At 35.9% G+C, this 21715-nt stretch overlaps 1 protein-coding gene across 1 annotated transcript in view; it reads right to left on the bottom strand.

Moving 5' to 3' along the window:
* CFAP47 (cilia and flagella associated protein 47) overlaps positions 1–21715 on the bottom strand; it is a 356696-nt gene that overhangs the window by 140739 nt on the left and 194242 nt on the right. The window contains exons 49-50 of the mRNA XM_068422067.1: positions 21518–21629; positions 11196–11333 (exon numbers count right to left, since the gene is read on the bottom strand). Coding sequence (XP_068278168.1) covers positions 11196–11333; positions 21518–21629 — 250 coding nt within the window. The remainder of the gene's footprint in view (positions 1–11195; positions 11334–21517; positions 21630–21715) is intronic.

Raw genomic sequence — 21715 nt, 5'->3', positions numbered from 1 at the left:
ATGCAAAGACATTCAATCTGACAAGTGTCCATTTATTTTCTTTTCCAGCATAATCCTTTTAGTTTAAAAGGAACCTTTTAATCAAGTTCACTGGGATTTGGATCACTTTCTGTTCCAAGCTCTACCACAGAGTAGGCATTTGACCTCATTCTCCTAAGGCAAGGCAAAAAGGCAACACACACACACAAAAAAAAGGCAACATTATTCTGGGATAAAAACTGTGTGTTCCCTGAAGAAGATATTATTAATGAATATAATTTTCTGACCTCTTTAACATGTTTCTGTTGAACATTTAGGTCATTTTAGAAAAAAATCCTTAGTCATTTTAGGAAAACTATATTTATTCCTCCATACATCCATAAAATACAAAATGAATTATATGAAATAGAATCCTGATCACAATGAAGAAGTGGGCAGATTTTCAGTAGATTTCAGCAAAACCTATTGTAGAGTTGTGTGAGCAATTTATGTTTTGAATAAAATAAGAGATGATGAAGTCAAATTCCATTAGCCTTCAAGTAGTAGAGCTTTATGTTCATGTACTTCCACACTAAATAAAACCAGCCATTCATTAATTTCATGGATATTGTCTGCCATATTTACAGATGCTGAACTTTATCAGGTTGTTCTTACTAATTTCTCAATATAGTTGGTCAAATAAAGTGTACGTAACTGATAAACCCAGAGAGTTTAGTGAAAGCAATCCTCTAATTCTTTCTAACGTTCAACAATAACTAGTATATATATCACTTACACTACAAAAGCAGAAGCATTCTTCTTAACACAAATTTACTTTAATATCCTACCAGGAACGCTAATCACGTTTTTCTAATTCATTCTAATTGTCAAAAACACAAAAGCCTTTGTAAACCTCCCAAAACCCTCGGAATTACTGTTATTGTACTTACTGGACTGCAACTTTTCTATGAGGTTCCTCATTATTAGGGGCTATATTTTTAAACATGCATGAAATCTGAGTCTGAAATAACATGGACATAAGGGACCATGAGGCATTGCCAACTGAAAATGACTGGACAGCAATTTACATATGCACGTTTTCCATGTTTTATACATACTATGCACATTTTAAAAAAAAAATTAAGTCAGATCTGGCTAGGTTCTGTCCCCTGCACATTACTTGGTACTGCATATATCCACCACAGTGACATACAAAACATTTATGTTAGGTGCTTTTACTTTAGCTGTATCTTTAAAACATCTGCTCTGTAAAAAGGATGGTTTACTGCAATTACAATGTGACTACTATGTGAAGCCTAAGCAAAAAGTATGATGTGGTTTAAAATATTCATTTTACACTTCAAAACAATGTAATACTAATTGCCACATTGTACAGCATGTGATACTGATTTGAATGCAATATCATAATACTTTCAAAGAGTAATAACAATGTTTATGTGTAGTCTAGAAGAGGGACTCTGAATGCAGCTTATGTCTTCATATTTAGAAAGAAAACATATATCTTCCTTAAAAAAGAAGCAAACACCATTCAGTATTATTTGGTATGAAAAACACAAAAAAAATCTCCAAAGAGTAAAATTAATGCTTTTCAAAGTTTGGTTTCAGGGATAATTTCCATTTTCCAGTATAAATGCAAACATTGATTGGCTGGACAGTCGCACTCAAAGAGTTGCGGTCAACAGCTCAATGCCCAAGTGGAGACTAGTGATGAGTGGTGTTTCTCAGGGGTCCGTATTGGGACTGGCGCTGTTTAACATCTTTGTCAGCAACATGGACAGTGGGATTGAGTGCGCCTTCAGCAAGTTTGCCAATGACATCAAGCTGTGTGGTGCGGTCAACACGCTGGAGGGAAGGGATGCCATCCAGAGGGACCTTGACAGGCTTGAGAGGTGGGCCCGTGCCAACCACATGAAGTTCAACAAGGCCAAGTGCAAGGTTCTGCATATGGGTCGGGGCAATCCTAAACACAAATACAGGCTGGGCGGAGAATGGATTGAGAGCAGCCCTGAGGAGAAGGACTTGGGGGTGATGGTTGATGAGAAGCTCAACATGAGCTGGCAATGAGCGCTTGCAGCCCAGAAGGCCAACCATATCCTGGGCTGCATCAAAAGCAGCATGGCCAGCATGTCCAGTAAGGTGATTCTGCCCCCCTATTCTGCTCTCATGAGACCCCACCAGGAGTACTGCATTCAGCTTTGGGGCCCACAACAGAAGGATGTGGAGCTATTGGAACGAGTCTAGAGGAGGGCCACTAAGATGATCAGAGGGCTGAAGCACCTCTCCTGTGAAGACAGGCTGAGAGAGTTGGGGTTGTTCAGCCTGGAGAAGAGAAGGCTCCGGGGAGACCTTATAGCAGCCTTCCAGTACCTGGAGGGGGCCTACAGGAAAGCAGAAGAGGGACTTTTTACAAGGGCTTGTAGTAATAGGACGAGGGGGAATGGTTTTAAACTAAAAGAGCGTAGATTTAGATTAGATCTTGGGAAGAAATTCTTTACAATGGGGGTGGTGAGACACTGGAAGAGGTGGTCCAGAGAAGTTGTGGCTGCCCCCTCCCTGGCAGTGTTCAGCGCCAGGTTGGATGGGGCTTTGAGCAACCTGGTCTAGTGGAAGGTGTCCCTGCCCATGGCAGAGGTTTGGAACTAGATGATCTTTAAGGTCCCTTCCAACCCAAACCATTCTATGATTCTATGATTAATTCTGACAAGTGAACATTAATTCAAAACAAATGAACTTTGACCAGAAAATTCTAAACATATAGGACACAGGAATCCTTGCAGCATTTGGTGACATATTGCCTGTTCATCTCTTCACCTGCCTGTAGAAAGGTGAGGATTGTATGATCAGCACTTACAAACCATGCTTTTAATAAACCCCACTGTGACACACAAGACATTATAAGGAGTAATAAAAAAAAAAAAGTTACATGATCTCTCCATAAATTTATTGGTAGGAAATTGGGCAAACCAGTTGATATAGAAGCATGAGAGTGAGATTTCTTTAGTCTTCACGGGAAAATATAGGTCAAAAGTTCAGTGGAACAAAATAAATATAGCTTAATGTAAAACAAAAGGAAAAAGAAAGGACCTTTTTGTACAGATACACAAGCATGTGCTTGGGACTCAAAATTTCTCTCAAAAAGAATCTCCCATGAAAAAAAAACCCACCATGACTGTCAAGAGAAAAAATGTTTGTGGATATGTAAATTTATTATAGACAGTCAAACTAATATTTCAGTAAAAAAAAAAATTACTTCAAGGTAAAGGAAAAGAATGTGCCCGTTCATTGCATTTTGGATGTGAACTGAAGTGGGATATTTAATAGACAGATAATGAGGCCGTGAAGTATTTTCTAAAGTATCTCCTCAACTCACATAAAAGCAAAGTGATCGCTAGCCAGATACATTCTAGGATCTGACATCTCTACCTTTTGACTGATAGTTGCTGCAAAATCTCTAACATATATATCGAAACTACCTAAATATAGAATTTAACACATTTGTTGATGCATGCACCCTATGATTTTGTATGGTTTGAACTCACAAAAAGTGGCATATTAGCAAACATAAACATTGCAGTAATACATTTTAATTCTTTTTTTTATGTACAAAAGAAGTAAAAACTGGAAATAATAGCACTATTCCAATCCTTTCTGCTAATATTATAATAGCATTCAAATGATTTTTACATATTTATATTTCTATTATTTTCTTAAGGTATGTTAAATGAACAATCATCAGATTCCATATTGTAAATTTAATTTGACACTTCACATTGTTGTTTGCATTTTTATTTCCCCTAATGTACAAAAGGCAGCACTCACAAATTAAAAAGTCATAGAATGAATACATCAAGTTTTTGCAACACCAGCAGCAAATGAGGTTTAGGACAAGAATAAATAATAGGGAAAGTAAAAGGTTATTAATTTAGCCTACTTGTTTCCATTTTAAAACTCAGTGTCATTTGCTAATGTTTGCTAAACTAACTTTCCAATTCAAAATTGTCCAAGCCAGTTGTCTTTCCTCGGTTGCTTTTCTGGAATTTTCTAGCCAAAGGAATCCAGTAACAGCTAAGAAAATACACAGCATTTTTCTTACAGCAATAGTTTTTGTATATTTTGCTGAGAAGCTGTAACACATCATTTAGAGCAAGAAATGACATTTTTTTGAAGGAGTCACCTTACATATAGAAACATGTTTTTTTACTCTTTCTGTGAAAATCCACTCAAATTTTGCAAAGTTTATTCTCTTAAAATTATTTTGTTGTGTATATATATACAAGAGAGGTTTACCAGTGTCTGATGCTTAAACAACCTGGAGACCCAATCTGCACCTAATGTGAAGTGTGAAATGGGAAAGAATTTTAAGTGTGGTCTTGCCACGCTGTTTCAATTCAGCAAGGTGCAAGTCACCTGTCATTTCACAGGTGAAGTTGAGAGGGACAGGCAGAAGTCCAGAGTACATTTAGCCATTTAACCATGACAACTATACCCATTATTTTCACTCAGGATTTTTTTTTCAGAATATTTTTTTATTAAATGGGCTACTAATAGACAAAATTCCATATATACACAAATACTTGGGATCTGCCAGACACGACAGAATGAATGCATTTCTCAGTAATATAGTTTATAGTTTATGCAGACAAGCAAAATACATATCACAGACATTTTTAATTAGGTAAGAAAATTGAATCTGTTTATATCCAAATGCAATCCTACATGCTATGACATCCAAAAATATACAGATGTACAGGTTTACAAATGGAGTGACTTATTTGTGGTTAGGGCAGATGCAACATTACTAGCCTTCTCAGCACAGCAATATTAAAACACCTGCTGCATGAAGGATGATGTAACCTAAAGCTCACCAGCAGCCTTAGACTCTGAGCAATTACAGACTGCTTTTGTTATTAATTTTAAATGGGCTACCACGCTTCGTTTGCACAGATTTTTAATTGCACACATACCATGCCCCACAAAACCCCACGTGGGCCATAGGTCCTTTAAGCATTGCTACATCTGAATTGTTTCAAAACAACATGTGAGTTTATTAGGGAATCAAGCTGTCCTGAGTCTCAAAAGGGCACAGGAAAATGCATAACACTTCGCAGGCTGCAGTACTGCAGAAGGGCACCTACTGAGAAAGCTAACAATAATTGAACATTCTTTTTGACAAAAAGCATAAAACAGTCTAATCTTTAATGTTCTACATATGCTAAACCATCCTCAAAAGCTTGTATGCACTAGCATAAGTATAGCTGCAAATGTTAAAATGCTATTAAAAAAAAAAAAAAAGCAAGCCCTGGTTGGTATTTTACATTTTCAAATATGCATGCAGTTTACACAGGGATTATTTTCTTTGGCTATTTCTTCTGTAACTTTTTTTTTTCCTGAAGAGAGAGACTTAATTAAAACAAACTAATCTGAGGGTGGAGCACAATATGCTTGAACATACAGTGTGCAGATAAGACTGAAAAATAGCTTAACTACACAATCAAAATTTATGAGGTAAATAACTGAAAATTATTTTTAAGAATATTCCTGTTAGAAAGGTAGCAATTCCAGAAATATGTATGTGAGATATATTAATTATACGCCTAATATATTAAAGTTATATTAATCATATTACTGCATTAATACTGAATAAATCTTAACATTTACCATTGTATACTCAGTTCTTATGATCTTTTCTAAAAATTATCATGAATAAATGCAAAGTCTTATTTTAAATTGTCACCATCCTGAGTACTGTTCTCCTCTTAATCACCTCTAACAGTTACTAGAACAAAGAAATTATTTCATTGTCTTCCATATGTGAATACCCCAGTGTGCTACCACAGACGTCCAGCTCTCAGGGATTGACTTCAAGCCTGAAAGTCCAGGAGGACCACATGTGCAAGTATTATTACCTTTCAAAGGCATCAGTTCCTCAATGAATCTGCTCAGAAGCAGTTGTCTTTAAAGACAACAGGAAAGATATTTAACTGTCAGAGACATATCATGAGAACTACAATGACAACTTAGACTAGGAAATGTCACCTGTCATTGAAGGCCTGGTTGAAGGATAAATTAGTTTTAAGAAGATAATTAAAACAGGCTTTGCCAAAATGAATGCCTGGCCTAACCACTTTGACTATGCTTTTTTATCATGGCTTACTCACAAGTAGTGTATCTGTTTGATATTATGCCTTTCAAGTACAAAGATGTTCAAAAACTTGGCAATGGCATAAAAATGTAAATGCTTTCTGTGAGATGAACACAATGGGAAGCATAATCTTTTGATAAAGGCAATGCTTAGGGCAGCCAGAATAAGACAACAGCACATGCAAAATTCCCCTGTGTTGTACAAAAGCAAACATTCTGCATCTGTAGCGCTCAGCTCTGTGAGACATCACCACTGGCAGAAACATTAAAAGCTGTTGCTCAAGTGCCAGCTCTGTGCTGAGGCTTGCTGCTGAAGAGAAAGGGAAGGAGGGATTCTGGAAGAGGAGAGGGGGATTTGCAGTTGTAGTGCAAGCCTTAGCCACTGCAGCAACTGCACCAACTCCACGCTCTTGACTCTTCTTCACAGGGGAGCTGTTGGATCAAATTCCTGACGATGGCTGAGCTGGTCTAGCAGAAGCTGAGCCAAGCATCCTCCCTATTGCCCACATGCTACACAGCAAACAGCGCAACACAGGGGCAATTGTCCAAGGGCAGTTCAGTTTAAGAAGTGACCATGGACTCCATAGTAAAGTAGAAAAAATTCCTCTACTTTGAGAGGAAATTTTGACTAAGTATAGGAGTCTTCACAGCATTTACTCAGACTGTGAAACAAATATGTACTAATGACTAATATTTATTTATGATTTTAGCACTTTAGTATATAGGACTATCTAAACATAAATCTTACATGAAAGACCAGCTGCATCCTACTTTCAGTCTTAGCAACTACTTGGCCTTGTTTTACTTTTGGCTCCCATGAGAAAAAAAAACTAGGAGGACCTCTTCTCTCAAAAGACAGAAATATGCTTTGGAAAGAACTAAAAACCCACGTCCATTTAGAAAGGGGCAAGCCCCTTCACTACATCTGCACTATAGACATTTTTCTGTTTAGGTTTTCGTTTCTTTTCCTTTTTTTCCTCTGGTATAACACAGCATAAAAAGGTTTTGTCATAAAGATTGCTGTATCAATGGTTTTCTCTGCAAGCACTAAATGTGTTTTTTCTTAACTACATCTGAAGGAGAAAAAAATCATGAACAAATTTCAGAATCATTAGCTTTTTGGAAGAGCATAATGAGTGATTTTACTGGAAGTATAGAAAAGAATATATAAAAACTATTATAGAAATTATCATCTTCTACAGTCATACTTACAATGTAATTTGAAGAAGAAAAAAAAATAAAAAAAGGTAAGTACACATATACATACTTACATAATGCACATGTGTGTGTACCTGAAGATGATATTGAATGTTAAGGTGTGTATAACAAGGTAGTAGTTTCTAGTATGTTTAAAAAGAATAATTTTCACTGAGCAACAGCAAGACAAAAATGTTTGGTGTACATGTGTTTATCATTAGAGATTTTTTTCTAACCTTATTCACCTATGGACAGCCTCACACTTGTTTTGGCCTCTACTGATTCAAGTCTGTATATTAATTTTCTCCTAATCAGAAGTCCACTATTTTGTTACTCCATATCAGTAACAGTAGCCCTTGGGATTCTCAGTTCTGAGATGCACTTCAGTGTGTGATGCCTCTGATCAAATGCAAGTGGTTTGCATTCTACTAATGGTGTGCACCTTGCAATTAAGAAATCCTAAATCTCGGAAATATCCATCAGTCATTCTACTCTGAAAAGCCATAGAATAATTAATTTTTATGAAAAACTACAGTAACAATATAGGTGTAAAAGAAAACTCTGTGGGATAAAGCTAAGACTCTCTTAGTTCTTCTTTGAAGTAAGTTCAGAAAAAGGCTACTACTATCATATAATTTAGATCACACCTTGTTACCTTCCATCTCTATTTAGCCATTTTCAGCAGATACTTTCCCCATTTGTAAAAGTTATAGAAGTCTAGTACAAATGAATGGTTGTAATGGAAGATAATGTTTTGTGAAATGACTAGAAGCAGTTGGTTGATGGAAGGTGAGATGGAAGCTTGCTGTTCCTAGGGTATGGGCATTGTAAGGCCATATCTTCCATATTGAAGAAAAAACCCTCCTATTATTAAGTGATACTGTATTAGGGAAGTCATTTCATGTCTTACTTTAAGTCCACTTTAGAAAGCAATCCTAATGATGCCTTAAACATTGCTAGCAGTCATGAAACTTGAGTTAGTACAATTTACTAGAAACACGTAGGTTACAATCAGACAAAGATATAACTCTACAGTAGCACAAAACAAGCAAAAGATGGTAACTGAAAGATAAGATGCAGTAACTTGACGCAGCCATAGATGAATAAGCTTGCAGATTACTCCAACCACCAACGGGACCCTGTGTGCTGGAGTGATTGTATCCATGTAAATTAGCATGCAGTGAAAAAGGGAGCTGACTTGGAGCTGATTACCTGGACCCTCTCACCAAGTTATTAGACTAATCACTCTCCAACATATTTGCAAAACACATTCCAAATGCATAAGTAGATCAGCTAGTCTCACATTGTTAATGGGGAACCAAACTGAGCAAAAGACTTATCAGTAATAACAGCAGTGAACTTGCATTGGATTTTCTACTTAAGAATAATGCCCTCAATTCGTATCAGTGATACACACAGTATTGAGAAATTCACTTACATAACCTTCTATTTTCTTACTTAAACTTCTATTTTCAGTTACTTTCAATTACAGCCTCTACTAGTTTCGGACTGATGATTCCTAACTTTACAAAGCCTAAATATCTCATAAGCAGAAGTGTTTAGTTTGGACAACAGAAATATAATTAAATTAACGAACATTTGCAGACTTTCAGTAGAGATTTGAAGATTATCTCCAATATTTCCCTGTACTTAGCATCACTCTTGATATTTTTTTATGATTAATTCCTCCTAACATCTTGAAATCTGCTAATTCTCACCTCTACTGCATTGTCTGCATACGTCGCCTTAATTCAATCCTTTAAAATCCTTCTGTAAACTTACAGTGATGCATTTTGTGAGTTTTAATGTCAACCAACTTCCATGTTGCTGTACATGAAAATTCAAATACAAAAGCTAGCTGTAGGAGGGCAATGCAAGGAAATATTCTTGAAACTTGGAAACCAGTGAAAGCTAAATACTGATTGTTTCCTTTCTTTCTAATAGTCTTCTTAAGGACTTTGTCCTATTTCTAGCTCTCTTCATGCCAGAATTTAAAAGAAGACCACTGTACAACATTACTAGTGTTCCCCTTAAACATATCAGACAGAAGAACTGAATCTGTACTGTCCTCACAAAACTCTCTATTTCTTTTTGGATTTAGTTTACACTTTTTTCCTTTGGCTTTGAAAATCCTCTGTTTAAAATTTTTAGACTTCTTCTCAACCCCCTGTGCCTAATTTTGTCAAGCATTGACTTGCCTTTTGCTTTTTTTGTTATAATTTTACTACTGTTGCAACAGTCTTATCTGTATCATAAGCACTATGGAAAAATCTTAGTTCTTTGGTCACTTTTTTTTCTTTTTGATTATTTCCTGTCTCTCTTTTGAAAACAGCAATTTGCCGTGTCCTGCTACATTATTCTCTTCTACTTCTACTCCTTTTCTATTTTAAATTCTCATTGTATTATCAACTGTTTGCACAAAAATAACATTTTAGAAGATCTGATTTTGTATAAGAGCTACATAATCACAGAAAACATTTTAATATCTTTTGTTAGTTTTAACTACAGCTGTTAAGAAGCAGCAGACTGCACACTAAAAAGCTAAGTACACCAGGAGTCTGAGCTGTGTAAAAAAAGTGTTTCAAAATTCACATAAAATATTTAGCAAAAAAAAAATGTGGTAACGAATATGGTAGATTAGAGAGGTAATGAATACCATTGATAGGGCTCTGGCTTGTGAGGAAAAAAAATGGTTTTTTTTTTTAATACTCCCCAACATTAAGCTACTGGTATGATCAGGGAGAGCCACTTCACTCTCTGAGCTTCTGTTTTCTTCCTGCCTCTGTCCTGTCTATACAGATTGTAAATTCTTGGAATTGCTTCATATGGGGTACTAATCTCTGAGTCTCTACATATGATTAAATGCAGAAATTAATAGACTATAAAAGAACAGACTTTCTGATATTCACATTGAATTAACTCAAATTATTTATTATTTATTAAAAATAAAATTAGCTTTTAATTCTTTTTAAAACTAGATAAATTCTGTTACATTGAAAATACAGTTACAAAGAAGACAAAGAGGTGTCCAATTGCAAGCTCTTCTCAATTTCCTAAAAACTAAATGTTGATTAAAATAACACCTTTTTCAGGTTAAAAAGAACTTTCCTTCATAGCTTTCCTTCTGAGAAATATGCTTTAGGCCTCTAACATAATGCTTGATAATTCAAATACATTCCAAATTAGGTATTAAAATTTGGATTTTAATCCAAAAAGTATTAAAAACATAAAAAGCACAGTTCTATAGGCAAAGCTTTACTTGCAAATGTAAAAAAGAAAATGGAGAAATTAGTTTAAAACCAAACAAAAACCCTACCTTTGTCTATTTGGTGTGCACATTCATAATCACAAAAGTATTCCTCTGGGACACTTAAAATCTCGAAAATAATGCAGAAACTGTTTAGAATAAACCAGGAGGTAACAATCTGAAAGTAAGCAGGTATGCTGGAATTTTCTCTTCCTAATTTTCTGTAACTGACCAAAGGAGCATCTGTGACTGATGGTTAAAAGAAAGTTTTTTCCACAGTGGAATCAAGTGGATCAATGTGAATTTCAGAAACAACCTGCCTTGACATCAGCACCATTAATATTATTGGATACTTTTAAAAGAAAGCATTTAACAAATGTTGCCACTCTCCAACAACAAGTGACATTCAGCGACATTGTTGCAAAAAAGAGAAAAAGAAAAAACAAGCTCATCTTAAAGTTTCATTAAAGTGTTTCAAAAACCATAAAAGGAGAAGTTTCATATATGCCTGGAATAAATATTTGACTTAACACTGTTTGAAGGCGTGGCATGCTAAATATACATTTAATTTAAAAAGAAATTATAAGTTTATACAAACTGACAATGAACTTATCCATAATAACAAACATACCCATGTTTGCTGCATCAACAGTTTGTGGTGTCTCTGTTGACAATTTCTGAAGGGCCTGTTCACCATCTGTCTTCTCTGGTGAGCTGTTATGTCGAGGCTGCTGTTGGTTTTCATCTTCAGCAACAAATGAAATTACACCTAAAACAAATAGATACCAGGTGTTATATTAGCCAGGGCATTAGCTTTATAAAACAGACTGCCAGACATGTACAAGTATTTCCTCAGTTTAAAACTAATAAAAAAACAAAGTAAAACTTCCACTCCAGGTGTCAGCCATCCAATTATAATTTATGGTAATAAAAAATATGTCCTGAGTGAGTCCAAGGAAATTAACCATTTTTTTCTCGCAAAAGTGTTTTTCTACTTACCTGAACTAAAGATCAGTAATAAGAAATACAAGCAAATAAAATTTTCAGATAGTATAAAATATGGCAGACAATAATGGTATCTTTCTTTCCAGCACAATTTTCTATGCATAGTCTTGATTGTTTCTGTCATTTTCTTAAATCACAGTGTCTCATTCTAGTGCTATAAGATAATAAATGTAATTAATAGTTAAAATATTTCTGTGATACATTTTTGTATTGTATGTTAAGTTCTGTTGTGGTTTGACCCAGCGGGCAGCTAAATACCACGCAGCAGCTCGCTCACTCTCCTCCCACCCCCCAGGGAATAGGGTAAAGAATCAGAAAGGTAAAGGTAAAGGGACTCATGGGTTGAGATAAAAACAATTTAACAATTGAAATAAAAGAGAATAATTATAATAATATTTATAATAATTATTATAATAATAATTATAATAATAACAAGAACAACAACAGAATATACAAACAAGTGATACACAGCACAGCTGCTCACCACCCAGTGACCAATGCCCAGCCCATCCCTGGCTAGCGATCCCGGAGGAGAGAAACCCTGAAACCACAATCCCAGAAGAGAGAGAGAGGGACTTCCCAGCCAACCCTCATCTATACACTGAGCATGATGTTGCGTGATATGGAATATCTCACTGGCCAATTTGGACCTGTTGCTCTGGCTGTGCTCCCTCCCAGCTTCTTGTGCACCTGCACACTAGCAAAGCACGGGGAGTTGAAAAGTCCTTGATTTCTGAGCAACAACTGAAAACATCAGTGTATTAACAATATTCTTCTCACAACAAAATCCCATGCTAAATCCAAACAACAACACTATTCTAGCTACTGAGAAGAAAATAGCTCTATCCCAGTTGAAACCAGGACAAAAGTTGTAATCAAGTATTTAGGGAAGATAAAACAGATACAGGTTGTAAACCCAGGATTTCTAAATTGGTATATTTCTATTTGATAATATAAAATCTAATTTTAAAAAATCTATTATGTACACAGTTCATTTAAACACTAATGTTATTCTGGAAGATTTGATATACCAACTTTAAATAAGCAGGTTTTGTTTCTTGCACTATGTGCCTCTGACTAAGAATTTTAAACCTACACAACTTTTTGGAAATACTAGATATCATTACTATTTTATCTAAATGACTGTCCCTCAATATTTCAGTACATTCTGGAGAGCTTCAAAGCTGAAATAAATGTATGTTACAGGTTTAATTCTTGCCTCATACGTAAAATGAAAAACTAATTTGAGGAAGTGACTTATTTTATATTATACAGTGAGAAATTTTCCCATTCGAGATCATTAGAATTTATACGAAATGGTCTCCCAAAGGGAACTTGTGTAACTGTGTCTTATTAAGGGTTTGGGAAAATTATTCATAGTGGAGCTTTTTTTAATTTGAAATGGAGAATTAATATAACTTTATGAGAGTCCCAGAACAATTTGATTTGAAAATATCTACATTTAATGGTATTTTTTTTTTCTCCAGCTTTGTGTGGGATAGATGTGTGGTAACAGATCACATGGCAGAGAGGACATGCTGTGCTCCCTGACTAGCTGAATTTAGCATCTTACTAGCAGGAATAGCTAAAGCTAAATAGCAAGGCCCACGTGGAACCTGGGAAAGGGAGCAGAGGTGAGGGGGAGAGACAGCACCACACAGGTCACAGCAACTGGCTCAAGAAGCCACAGTGACTGTAGCAGCCAGGAGCTGATCAAGCTTCCTGGCCACATACTTGTAACATACCCATCTCATTTACAATCCTTGAGGCTTAACTTTCTTCCCTTAATCACACACTTCTGCAAAAGGCTTCATTAAACCTTCTAGTTTAATTTCATTCCAGCAGGGATCAGTCTTAATAAAATGTCCCCAGAGTTAGTTTGGATAATAACATTATGCCAGAAGGATGTGACTCATAAAAGAAAAAAGAAAAAAGGGAGGCAAATAAAACATAACTAAAGTCAAATGCTATCAGGAAGTCTTAGAAAAGCAAAATTTGTTCATGATATGCTCAAAGGTAGCTACATGGATTGGATGGATGGACTGTTTGGTGGATGCGGAATTGGTTGGATGGTCGCATCCAGAGGGTAGTGGTCAACAGCTCAATGTCCAGATGGAGATTGGTGACAAGTAGTGTCCCTGAGGGGCATGTATTTGGACCAGTACTATTTAATATCTTCATCAATGACAGAGACAGTGGGATCAAGTGCACCCTCAGCAAGTTTGCAGGCGACACCAAGCGGAGTGGTGCAGTTGACACGCCTGAGGGATGGGAATGCACTCCTGAGGGACATAGACAAGCTCAAAAAGTGGGCCCACAGAACCTCATGAGGTTCAACAAGGCCAACTGCAAGGTTCTGCACATGGGTCAGAGCAACCCCTGGTATCAATACAGGTTGGGGGATGAAGGGATTGAGAGCAGCCATGAGGAGAAGGACTTGGGGGTAATGCTGGATGAAAAGCCAGACACGAGCGAGCTAGCAATGTGCTCTTGCAGTTCAGAAAGCCAGCTGTATCCTGGGCTGCATCAAAAGAAGTGTGGCCAGCAGGTCGAGGGAGTTGTTTCTACCCCTCCACTCTGCTCTGGTGAGACCCCACCTGGAGCACTGCATTCAGCTCTGGAGTCCTCAGCACAGGAAAGATATGGACCTGTTGGAGTGAGTCCAGAGGAGGGCCACAAAAATCATCAGAGCGATGGAACACCTCTTCTATTAAGAAACGCTGAGAGAATTGGGGTTGTTCAGCCTGAAGAAGATAAGATAAGGCTCCAGGAAGACCTTATTGCAGCCTTTCAATAATTAAAGGGGGCTTATAAGAAAGATGGGGACAAACTTTTTAGTAGGGCCTCTTGCAATAGGACAAGGGGTAATGGTTTTAAACTAAAAGAAGGTAGATTTAGACCAGATATAAAGAAGAAATTTTTTACAATGAGGGTGGTGAAACACTGCAACAGGTTGCCCAGAGAGGTGGTAGACGCCTCATCCCTGGAAATGTTCAAGGTCAGGTTGGACGGGGCTCTGAGCAATCTGATCTAGTTGAAGATGTCCCTGCTCATTGCAGGGGGATCGGACTACATGATCTTTAAAGGTCCCTTCCAGCCCAAACTATTCTGTGATTCAATAATCAGGTGGGCATTTCAACATGACAAACACTGACAGGGTATTTCTGCTAAGAAGGATTACATTGAATTGTCACAGGGAAGCAAGGTTTATCATCTTCACATTACCACTGTCTTTTTCCTCTGAGAGACAGCAACTGGGTAGCACAGGTATAAAACATGAAAATGCAAAACAAAACCAAAAAATGGAAATAGGTGTGTACTTAAATCCAGAGAAAGGAACTCTATAGTTTTAAGTTAAAGAATATTAGCATCCCAGATTTTCTGCCGTCTGTTAAGAAAAACCTATAAAAATAGAAATTAAATAAGAAGATAAAAATAATTAAAACCAAAACAAAAAAAAAATAAGTAGAAATTTCTTACACATTCTTAAAATTAATCACAGTACAGAAGCCAGAAATTGTGTCTAAATAAGCAGAAAAGTGATTGCAATTTCAGGAAATTACTGAATATGTTTTAAAAAATCTTCAGATGTGGAAGTACAATAAAAAAATAAAATCATTATGGAAAACTCAGGAGAACAATGAAGAAAATGGTCAAGGTATATAAATATTGATGTAAGAGGACATATTGATAGCACTAATAGCTAATGGATATTAGGATAAATACTGACTAATTAACGTAGGGGCCTGGACCGTGGGAAAGTTATAGAAAGAACATACCAGTACACTGTTATGTAACAGCATGAGATAGCAAGAAAGCATAAGGATGTGGCTTGCTTAAGTTTATAGTAAGTATCCAATTAGAACAGTAGAAGTGGCACGCAGCCAGATTGTGTACAATACTTGTAGCCAACAGCTTAGTGTGTAACCGTTATATAATAGAGTATGTAGGTTATAAAAGAGTGTGTTAACCAAAATAAAGAAGCTACTAGAGCACCATATTGGTGTGCTATAGTTCCTTCCTCGCGCGGACCCCAACAAATTAATCTGATTTTATGTCTCAATATATAATCCTAGTATAACTTTGGTTTATTGCAGCACAATATTAGAGAGAAGCAAAGTACAAGAGAAAGACTTCACTAATTTTAAATACCATCCTAACCATCAACATACTTGAGAGACATCAACAATTATAATCAAGTTAGCAAAAAAAAGGTGAATTATAGCTTTAAAGTTGATTAAAAATATTTGAGTAAATGCTGAAAAGCACTAGATTAATACATTCTAAAGCATCCTTACAGTAGAGAATATTTTGTTTCATTTCATTTTAAAATGCAACTATTTTTTTTTCCTTATAGTTCTTGCTTTCATTGACAATGGAGGGTATTTTTTACCAATTGTCTGGTATTTCAGAATATTGTGTTTTGCATATGTGTGTGTGAGAGAAAGAGGGACAGAACATCAGTGTTCACAGTTTAAAAATTTGTATTTCATCAGTAAAGGGGGATGGCAAAACAACAGTAACTTTTTTGGCTCTGCACAAAACTCTGCTCTCAAAAGCTTCAAAATAATTGGCTAAATAACTCTGAATAATAAATTTGCAGCAAATCTTGGAACGCTTGAAAAGTTCCAGAACTGTAAATTGCTAATGCTCAAGAATATTTCAAGAGCTAGTGGGAGAACTATGGTAACTAAAAACTGCTTTAATTGCTAAACCACTGTGCTGATAATCCGGCAATCGCACAACCAAAAAATTAGTGAAGAATTGCACTATAATTGCTGTCACTCAATTTTCTTTCTTTATGGAAAACAGATCTCAAACAAACAGAATTAATAACAATGAGGTTAAAATCTTGATCAATAAAGGTGACTGGATTGATGTAATGTATTCAGGTCTCTGCAAGGCACTCAATTAAATCTGTCAAAGTATTTCAATAAAAAATAATCAGTTTTACTACAGATGGCATAAATTTTTAAACTTGGTTTATCTGCTTAATCTTAAAATATTAATAAATTGTCTTCCATAATTTTCATGGGCACCAAAGTGCCACTACTGGCTCAAAGCTATTTAATTTTTTTATTAGGGAAAAAAAAAGAAAATCACTGCTGGCAGGAACTCTAAATAAAAAAAAATTGTACTAATTTCACATCAAATACAGAATGCTTAGTATATAGTATGCTCTGCATGACTTGATTCTTTAAATTAAGGTAGAATGTTTTCCTAGGAAGTATAACATTGTCTTAAGCAGAATGCTCTTCTGATTTGGGAGTGAATGGTGCTATCCAACGACCACTATTGGAGATTAGGATAGCTGATGATACATAAATACATGAATTTATTCAAATTACGGGCTACAACAAAATTCCAATCAAAAGGTGTTTTGTATAATTTGAATGGACTATTTGAAAGATATGTATTGTACATTATTATTTTCCAGTGTAGAGAGATGATAAAAGCCCACAACATCCCAATATTTTAACTGGAAACAAGAACAGAAGGCTATGTGGCCACAGAATGCATCATACAAATCTGAGAAGATACAGAAATGATTTGCTTGTGGTTTAAATATACCAACATAATCTTAACAAGCATGGGTCTTGGAAGTAGGAGGAGGGGTTTTTATTTTTTCCTGACTTTTTCTGACCAATGAAATCAATGTATAGTTGCTGCCTCAGAAAAGTTCCACAGAAGAGATAAAATAAATTAAGAAGATGAGTGTAATTTAAGTAAGCTATTGCTTTGGCCAATTTTTCTTCTGGCAATTTTTATACTGAAAAAAGGATATTTGCTGTAGGTTACAACAAAACTTCGTAATCTCTGTCCTGCATAGGAAAACCTCTATGATGATATATGGAAATTCTAAGGAATTTCTGTAAATCCTACCACTAGTTGGTACACTGGGACTAAATGAATTGCTCCCTGCATCAATGAAAAGGAAGCAGAATAAGCTTTAAGACTCATACACAGGAGAAATGAGTGAGTGGCAAATATCACTGTCAACTGTCATTCATGTATGATTTTCTGCCATTTAATAAAGAGGCAAATTGTTTTATTTATAATTCTCACTGTCTGTTCTTAATGTGACAATGAAACTACGATATGAAAGGGCACAGGAGTATGCAACTCCAACTGCACTAGGATAGATGGAAAGGGTATGCTGGGGATCATCTTGCCAACAGTGGCATGTACAAATAGAGCAGCCCTCCTTCAGTGAACTCCAGTGATCCAGCAGTGGAGGTATGCCAGAGCCATTCACGGTAATCAAGCAACCAGAAGATCCTTCTAACTTTGTCTTTATTACAGATTAATTAGACTTAATTTGTTAGGGTGTCGTGGTTGAAGAGGAAGTGCTTAAAGCAAAGGTATGGACAGGTGCTGGAAATGCAGCAGTGGCTGCAAGAAGCTACAGAGATGGTCTTCCTCCCACATGTGATTTTCTGATTCCATTGAAATTCCAACGATCAGTAGATCAATTTGCAGAATTTCATCAAACAAAGAAATGGAACATATTTTTTTTAAACTCAGTTTTCACCCAAGTGTTGAATGGAAAATACTGTTAAATGAGTTTAATCAACTCATTTACAAGCCAGAATGTATTGGCATGATCTTCACCATCTCATTAAAATTCTTACAGCTGCAGTCTGACAGGCCATGGCCTGTAACATACTGCCCTTTTTCCTCAATGTAAGCTTAAAATGCTCCAAGTAGCATGGAAAAGTGTTGCCTACTAAGTACAGACATAGTTTAAAAAGCACTACATAAAATTAGAAAGCTCCTTTCCAAAAGCTACAAAACTTTTATTGATAAAAGGACACTGACTATACTAGTTGTGTATTTTTTGCACAAGAAATATTCAAGCACTAGGAGCTTTGGTCTGTTCTGGAAAAATTCTGGTCTATTCTGTGAAAAGCAGAAATAAGAGTTTGATAAAAGATGAAGTAATATGTAGAAGATGCTTTATCAAACCTAAAGGAAATTGCTCTATTACTTAGAAAACAGATTGCTGAAGATTTTTTTCTGGTGCCAGAATCTTGTGTGAGATGTTTATTAGCTATTATTTCTATGTTAAAGCTGTCATACACCTACATACCAGCCAAAGCATATAATATTAGCCCTCTATGAAAATGCTTCCAATTTGACTTTTGGAAAGAACTGGGCCCATTTTTAGCTTAGCAATCATAAAATAGCAAGAAGGAAAGCCAAAGAAGTAAAATTTTGCAGCTATATAATTTTGCAATGAAAAGGACTTGAATATAAAGGAAAAATGCAGACCATTTGCTCAGTACAATAATTTATATGGTAAAAGTCCTTTTATGACAATTTATTTTAATATGACAAAAACAGTACTAGACCACCAAGGCTACAAAGTTTTATGCTTATAAGGTAGGGAGTTCTAAACTTGAAATCATTCATCAGCAGTATGACAGTCTTCAGCTAGATATCTAAATAGCTGTTCTTTTTTCCCCACAGGATAAAATTCACTCACTCTGTGGATAGCTTTTGAGCATTGCTTTTTATTTTCAATCATTCATCGTGTTGGCCCCATAGATAATATTTAGTTCCCTCTAAACAAATTCAACAAACTGAATAAAGAGTGCCTTTCTTTTTGGGTGTTTAAATTATACTTTACCTTGAACGCAGAAAGGACTAAGATTCCTGAGTCCTAATTAATTCCCACTTGAATCACCTACATCTAATCTGTGATCCTCAAGCTTCAGGCTGGCTGCTGAAAAATCCTAAAAGTGCCAAAAATGTGCATATATCTCAGCTTTGACATTAAAGATTCCCAGAAGCTGAAAAATATGCTTTGGGGAACAAATATGACATCCCAGCCTCGCACAGTATGAAGCAGACAGACTTCCATTCTCCTTAAAGCTACAAAGTAAGCACTTCCTAACTGATGTTACCTTAGATAGGACACCTGGTAGTTAGGTTTATATCATATCTAGCATCAGACAGCAAAATCAGCTGCTGCCTTTCAAACTTGCGACGGTGGCTTCTCTTCCCTCCACCCCTCTCCCTCCTATAGCAGCTGAATGATTAGAGAGCATGCACAAATTTCTGTGACATAACCAAAACTGTCCCTGCTCCAGAAGAAGAATGAACATGATTTCCTAAGGTAGTGATTAGAGCAAGCACTGAGCCAGGGGGTGGATGGTAGATAACTGGGCCTTGCCTCTTTTCAAAGGATAACTTTAGCCTTCTATCAAGTTATTTTAAAGCATAAAATAAATGAACTGTTTTCTGAAAAAAAGAGCATACATGGCTTCCCAACCTTTGAACAAATGACTTTTCTGTCAAGTTAGAGAGACTGACTGTTCTCTCTTTTTCTCCCTCAGTGAACATATAATACTTCCAAACATAATGGAAACCATTGTAATAGAAGTAGAGGAATGACAGAACATAAGAGATGTTAACCTGAACATGCCATCTCTGTCGATTTGAAGGCATGGCTTTCACCTGGTATTAATTTACTGTATGATAGTAAATTTGAACCTCTTCTACTGAAACTTTCAAAATATATAAAAGAACTGGGGGTTTTCTAAGCCAGAAGAAGAGAATATTCCTAAATCTTTAAAGCCTGAAAAAAAGGCATCAGTTAAAATATAGTGCACCCTCAATATTTCCTGGTCACAAATTTCATTGAAAGCTGACTCCTATTCATAGAAAGTGAATTTTGTCTCAGGGCTACAGATTTAGCAAGGTGGCACTGAAGTCTTCCTGTGGCACTAGGCCAAGCTTTGTTAGAAATATTAATTTCTTTTCACAAATCACCTGTGAATTGAGATGACATTATTACTTACATTTTACACATCAGATACTAAAACTAAAATGGCCAAAAGAGAAAACTAGTTTGGCATCCTCAGGGACAAGATTTAATAGCTCTTTAATGTTGAGAAAAAAGCTGTCGTTAATCTCAATTGTCTAAGAAGGTAGAAGACTCAAGTGTTTGGGGTTAGGAACCCAAAAAATCAAAACTATACACTAAGCATTTTGGATTAAGAGATGTATCCAATATCAGAAACCCTTTTGTTTAAGAAGTTGTTCAAATCTAGGTTTCCTGAGTGCTATTCAGTTACTTTAAGATGGTCTCTTCTGTTCCCGTAAGTCCCTCCCAAACACACTCTTGTTCTTTGCTCTGCTGAAAGTTACTACAACAGCTACTCTACAAGGAAGAAAAAGACTGATCGTACAGCCTCATTCTCACAATCCTACTTTTCATATCATGAAGTAAAGAATGAGCACCATGGAATTGCAGAATTGTTACTAAGCATTTGAAAATTATGAAATCTGAATTGTTAAAAAAATATTTGTTTAAAATATTCTTTTCAGGACAAAACATTAAATATGACATGCTGATGTTAGTTAAAATAAGCAAGAGTCTTGCTATTGCATCATAAGAATACCAGTATAAACACAGACTAACGCAAATTATTTGCAACTAATTTTAGGTATCCCTAGCTTCTACATATCTCAAAGAAGGAATCGGGTTCACCACATTCTATGTATGTACTCTTGCCTCATGGTCAAGAAATTGAACTTTAATCAAGGGAAAGAATCAAATTCTGGTCTCTGCCTTTAAATCTTTGGGTCTAGCATTGCTACGATAACCACAGTTACTCAACAGGTTTGGGAAAATTAAATTTAGACCCAAGAACTTGGTGATAATTCAAAATTATTAATTCCCATTGAGTCAGTTTTCATGGGATCAGTTAAATGCATAAAGTCGCACATATGCTGGCATTTTTGAAGGTCTTGACAACATATTTAGCAGTAATATACCTTTACAAATAAAAATATAAGCCAGTTTAAAAACCAGTATCACCAGTAATTATAGCCTTACTTCCAGAAGAAAGGTTATGCTGAACAGAAATGTAAGCATTAACTGTAAACAGATTTAATCTGCTAATTTATAGGGATTTTATATATTTGGATTCTACTTTGTACCTTGAAAGATTCCTCGTCTCCACGGAGATACATTCAAAGTGTAAGCAACTGTGTCATCTGGTTCTACAGTAATAATAGGTGCACCGCCCACCATTGAAAGATCTGAAGATACCTGGCGAAGAAAATTCACAAAGAGGAAAAATCGTCAAAAGAAAGTTACTGTTGCAAGAACATTATAAACACAATATCCATTCTACT

This window comes from Nyctibius grandis, chromosome 2, assembly GCF_013368605.1.
Source record: "Nyctibius grandis isolate bNycGra1 chromosome 2, bNycGra1.pri, whole genome shotgun sequence".
NCBI lineage: Eukaryota > Metazoa > Chordata > Aves > Nyctibiiformes > Nyctibiidae > Nyctibius > Nyctibius grandis.
The sequence above is the reverse complement of the archived record's forward strand: the minus strand, read 5'-3'. Positions and strand labels throughout refer to the sequence as shown.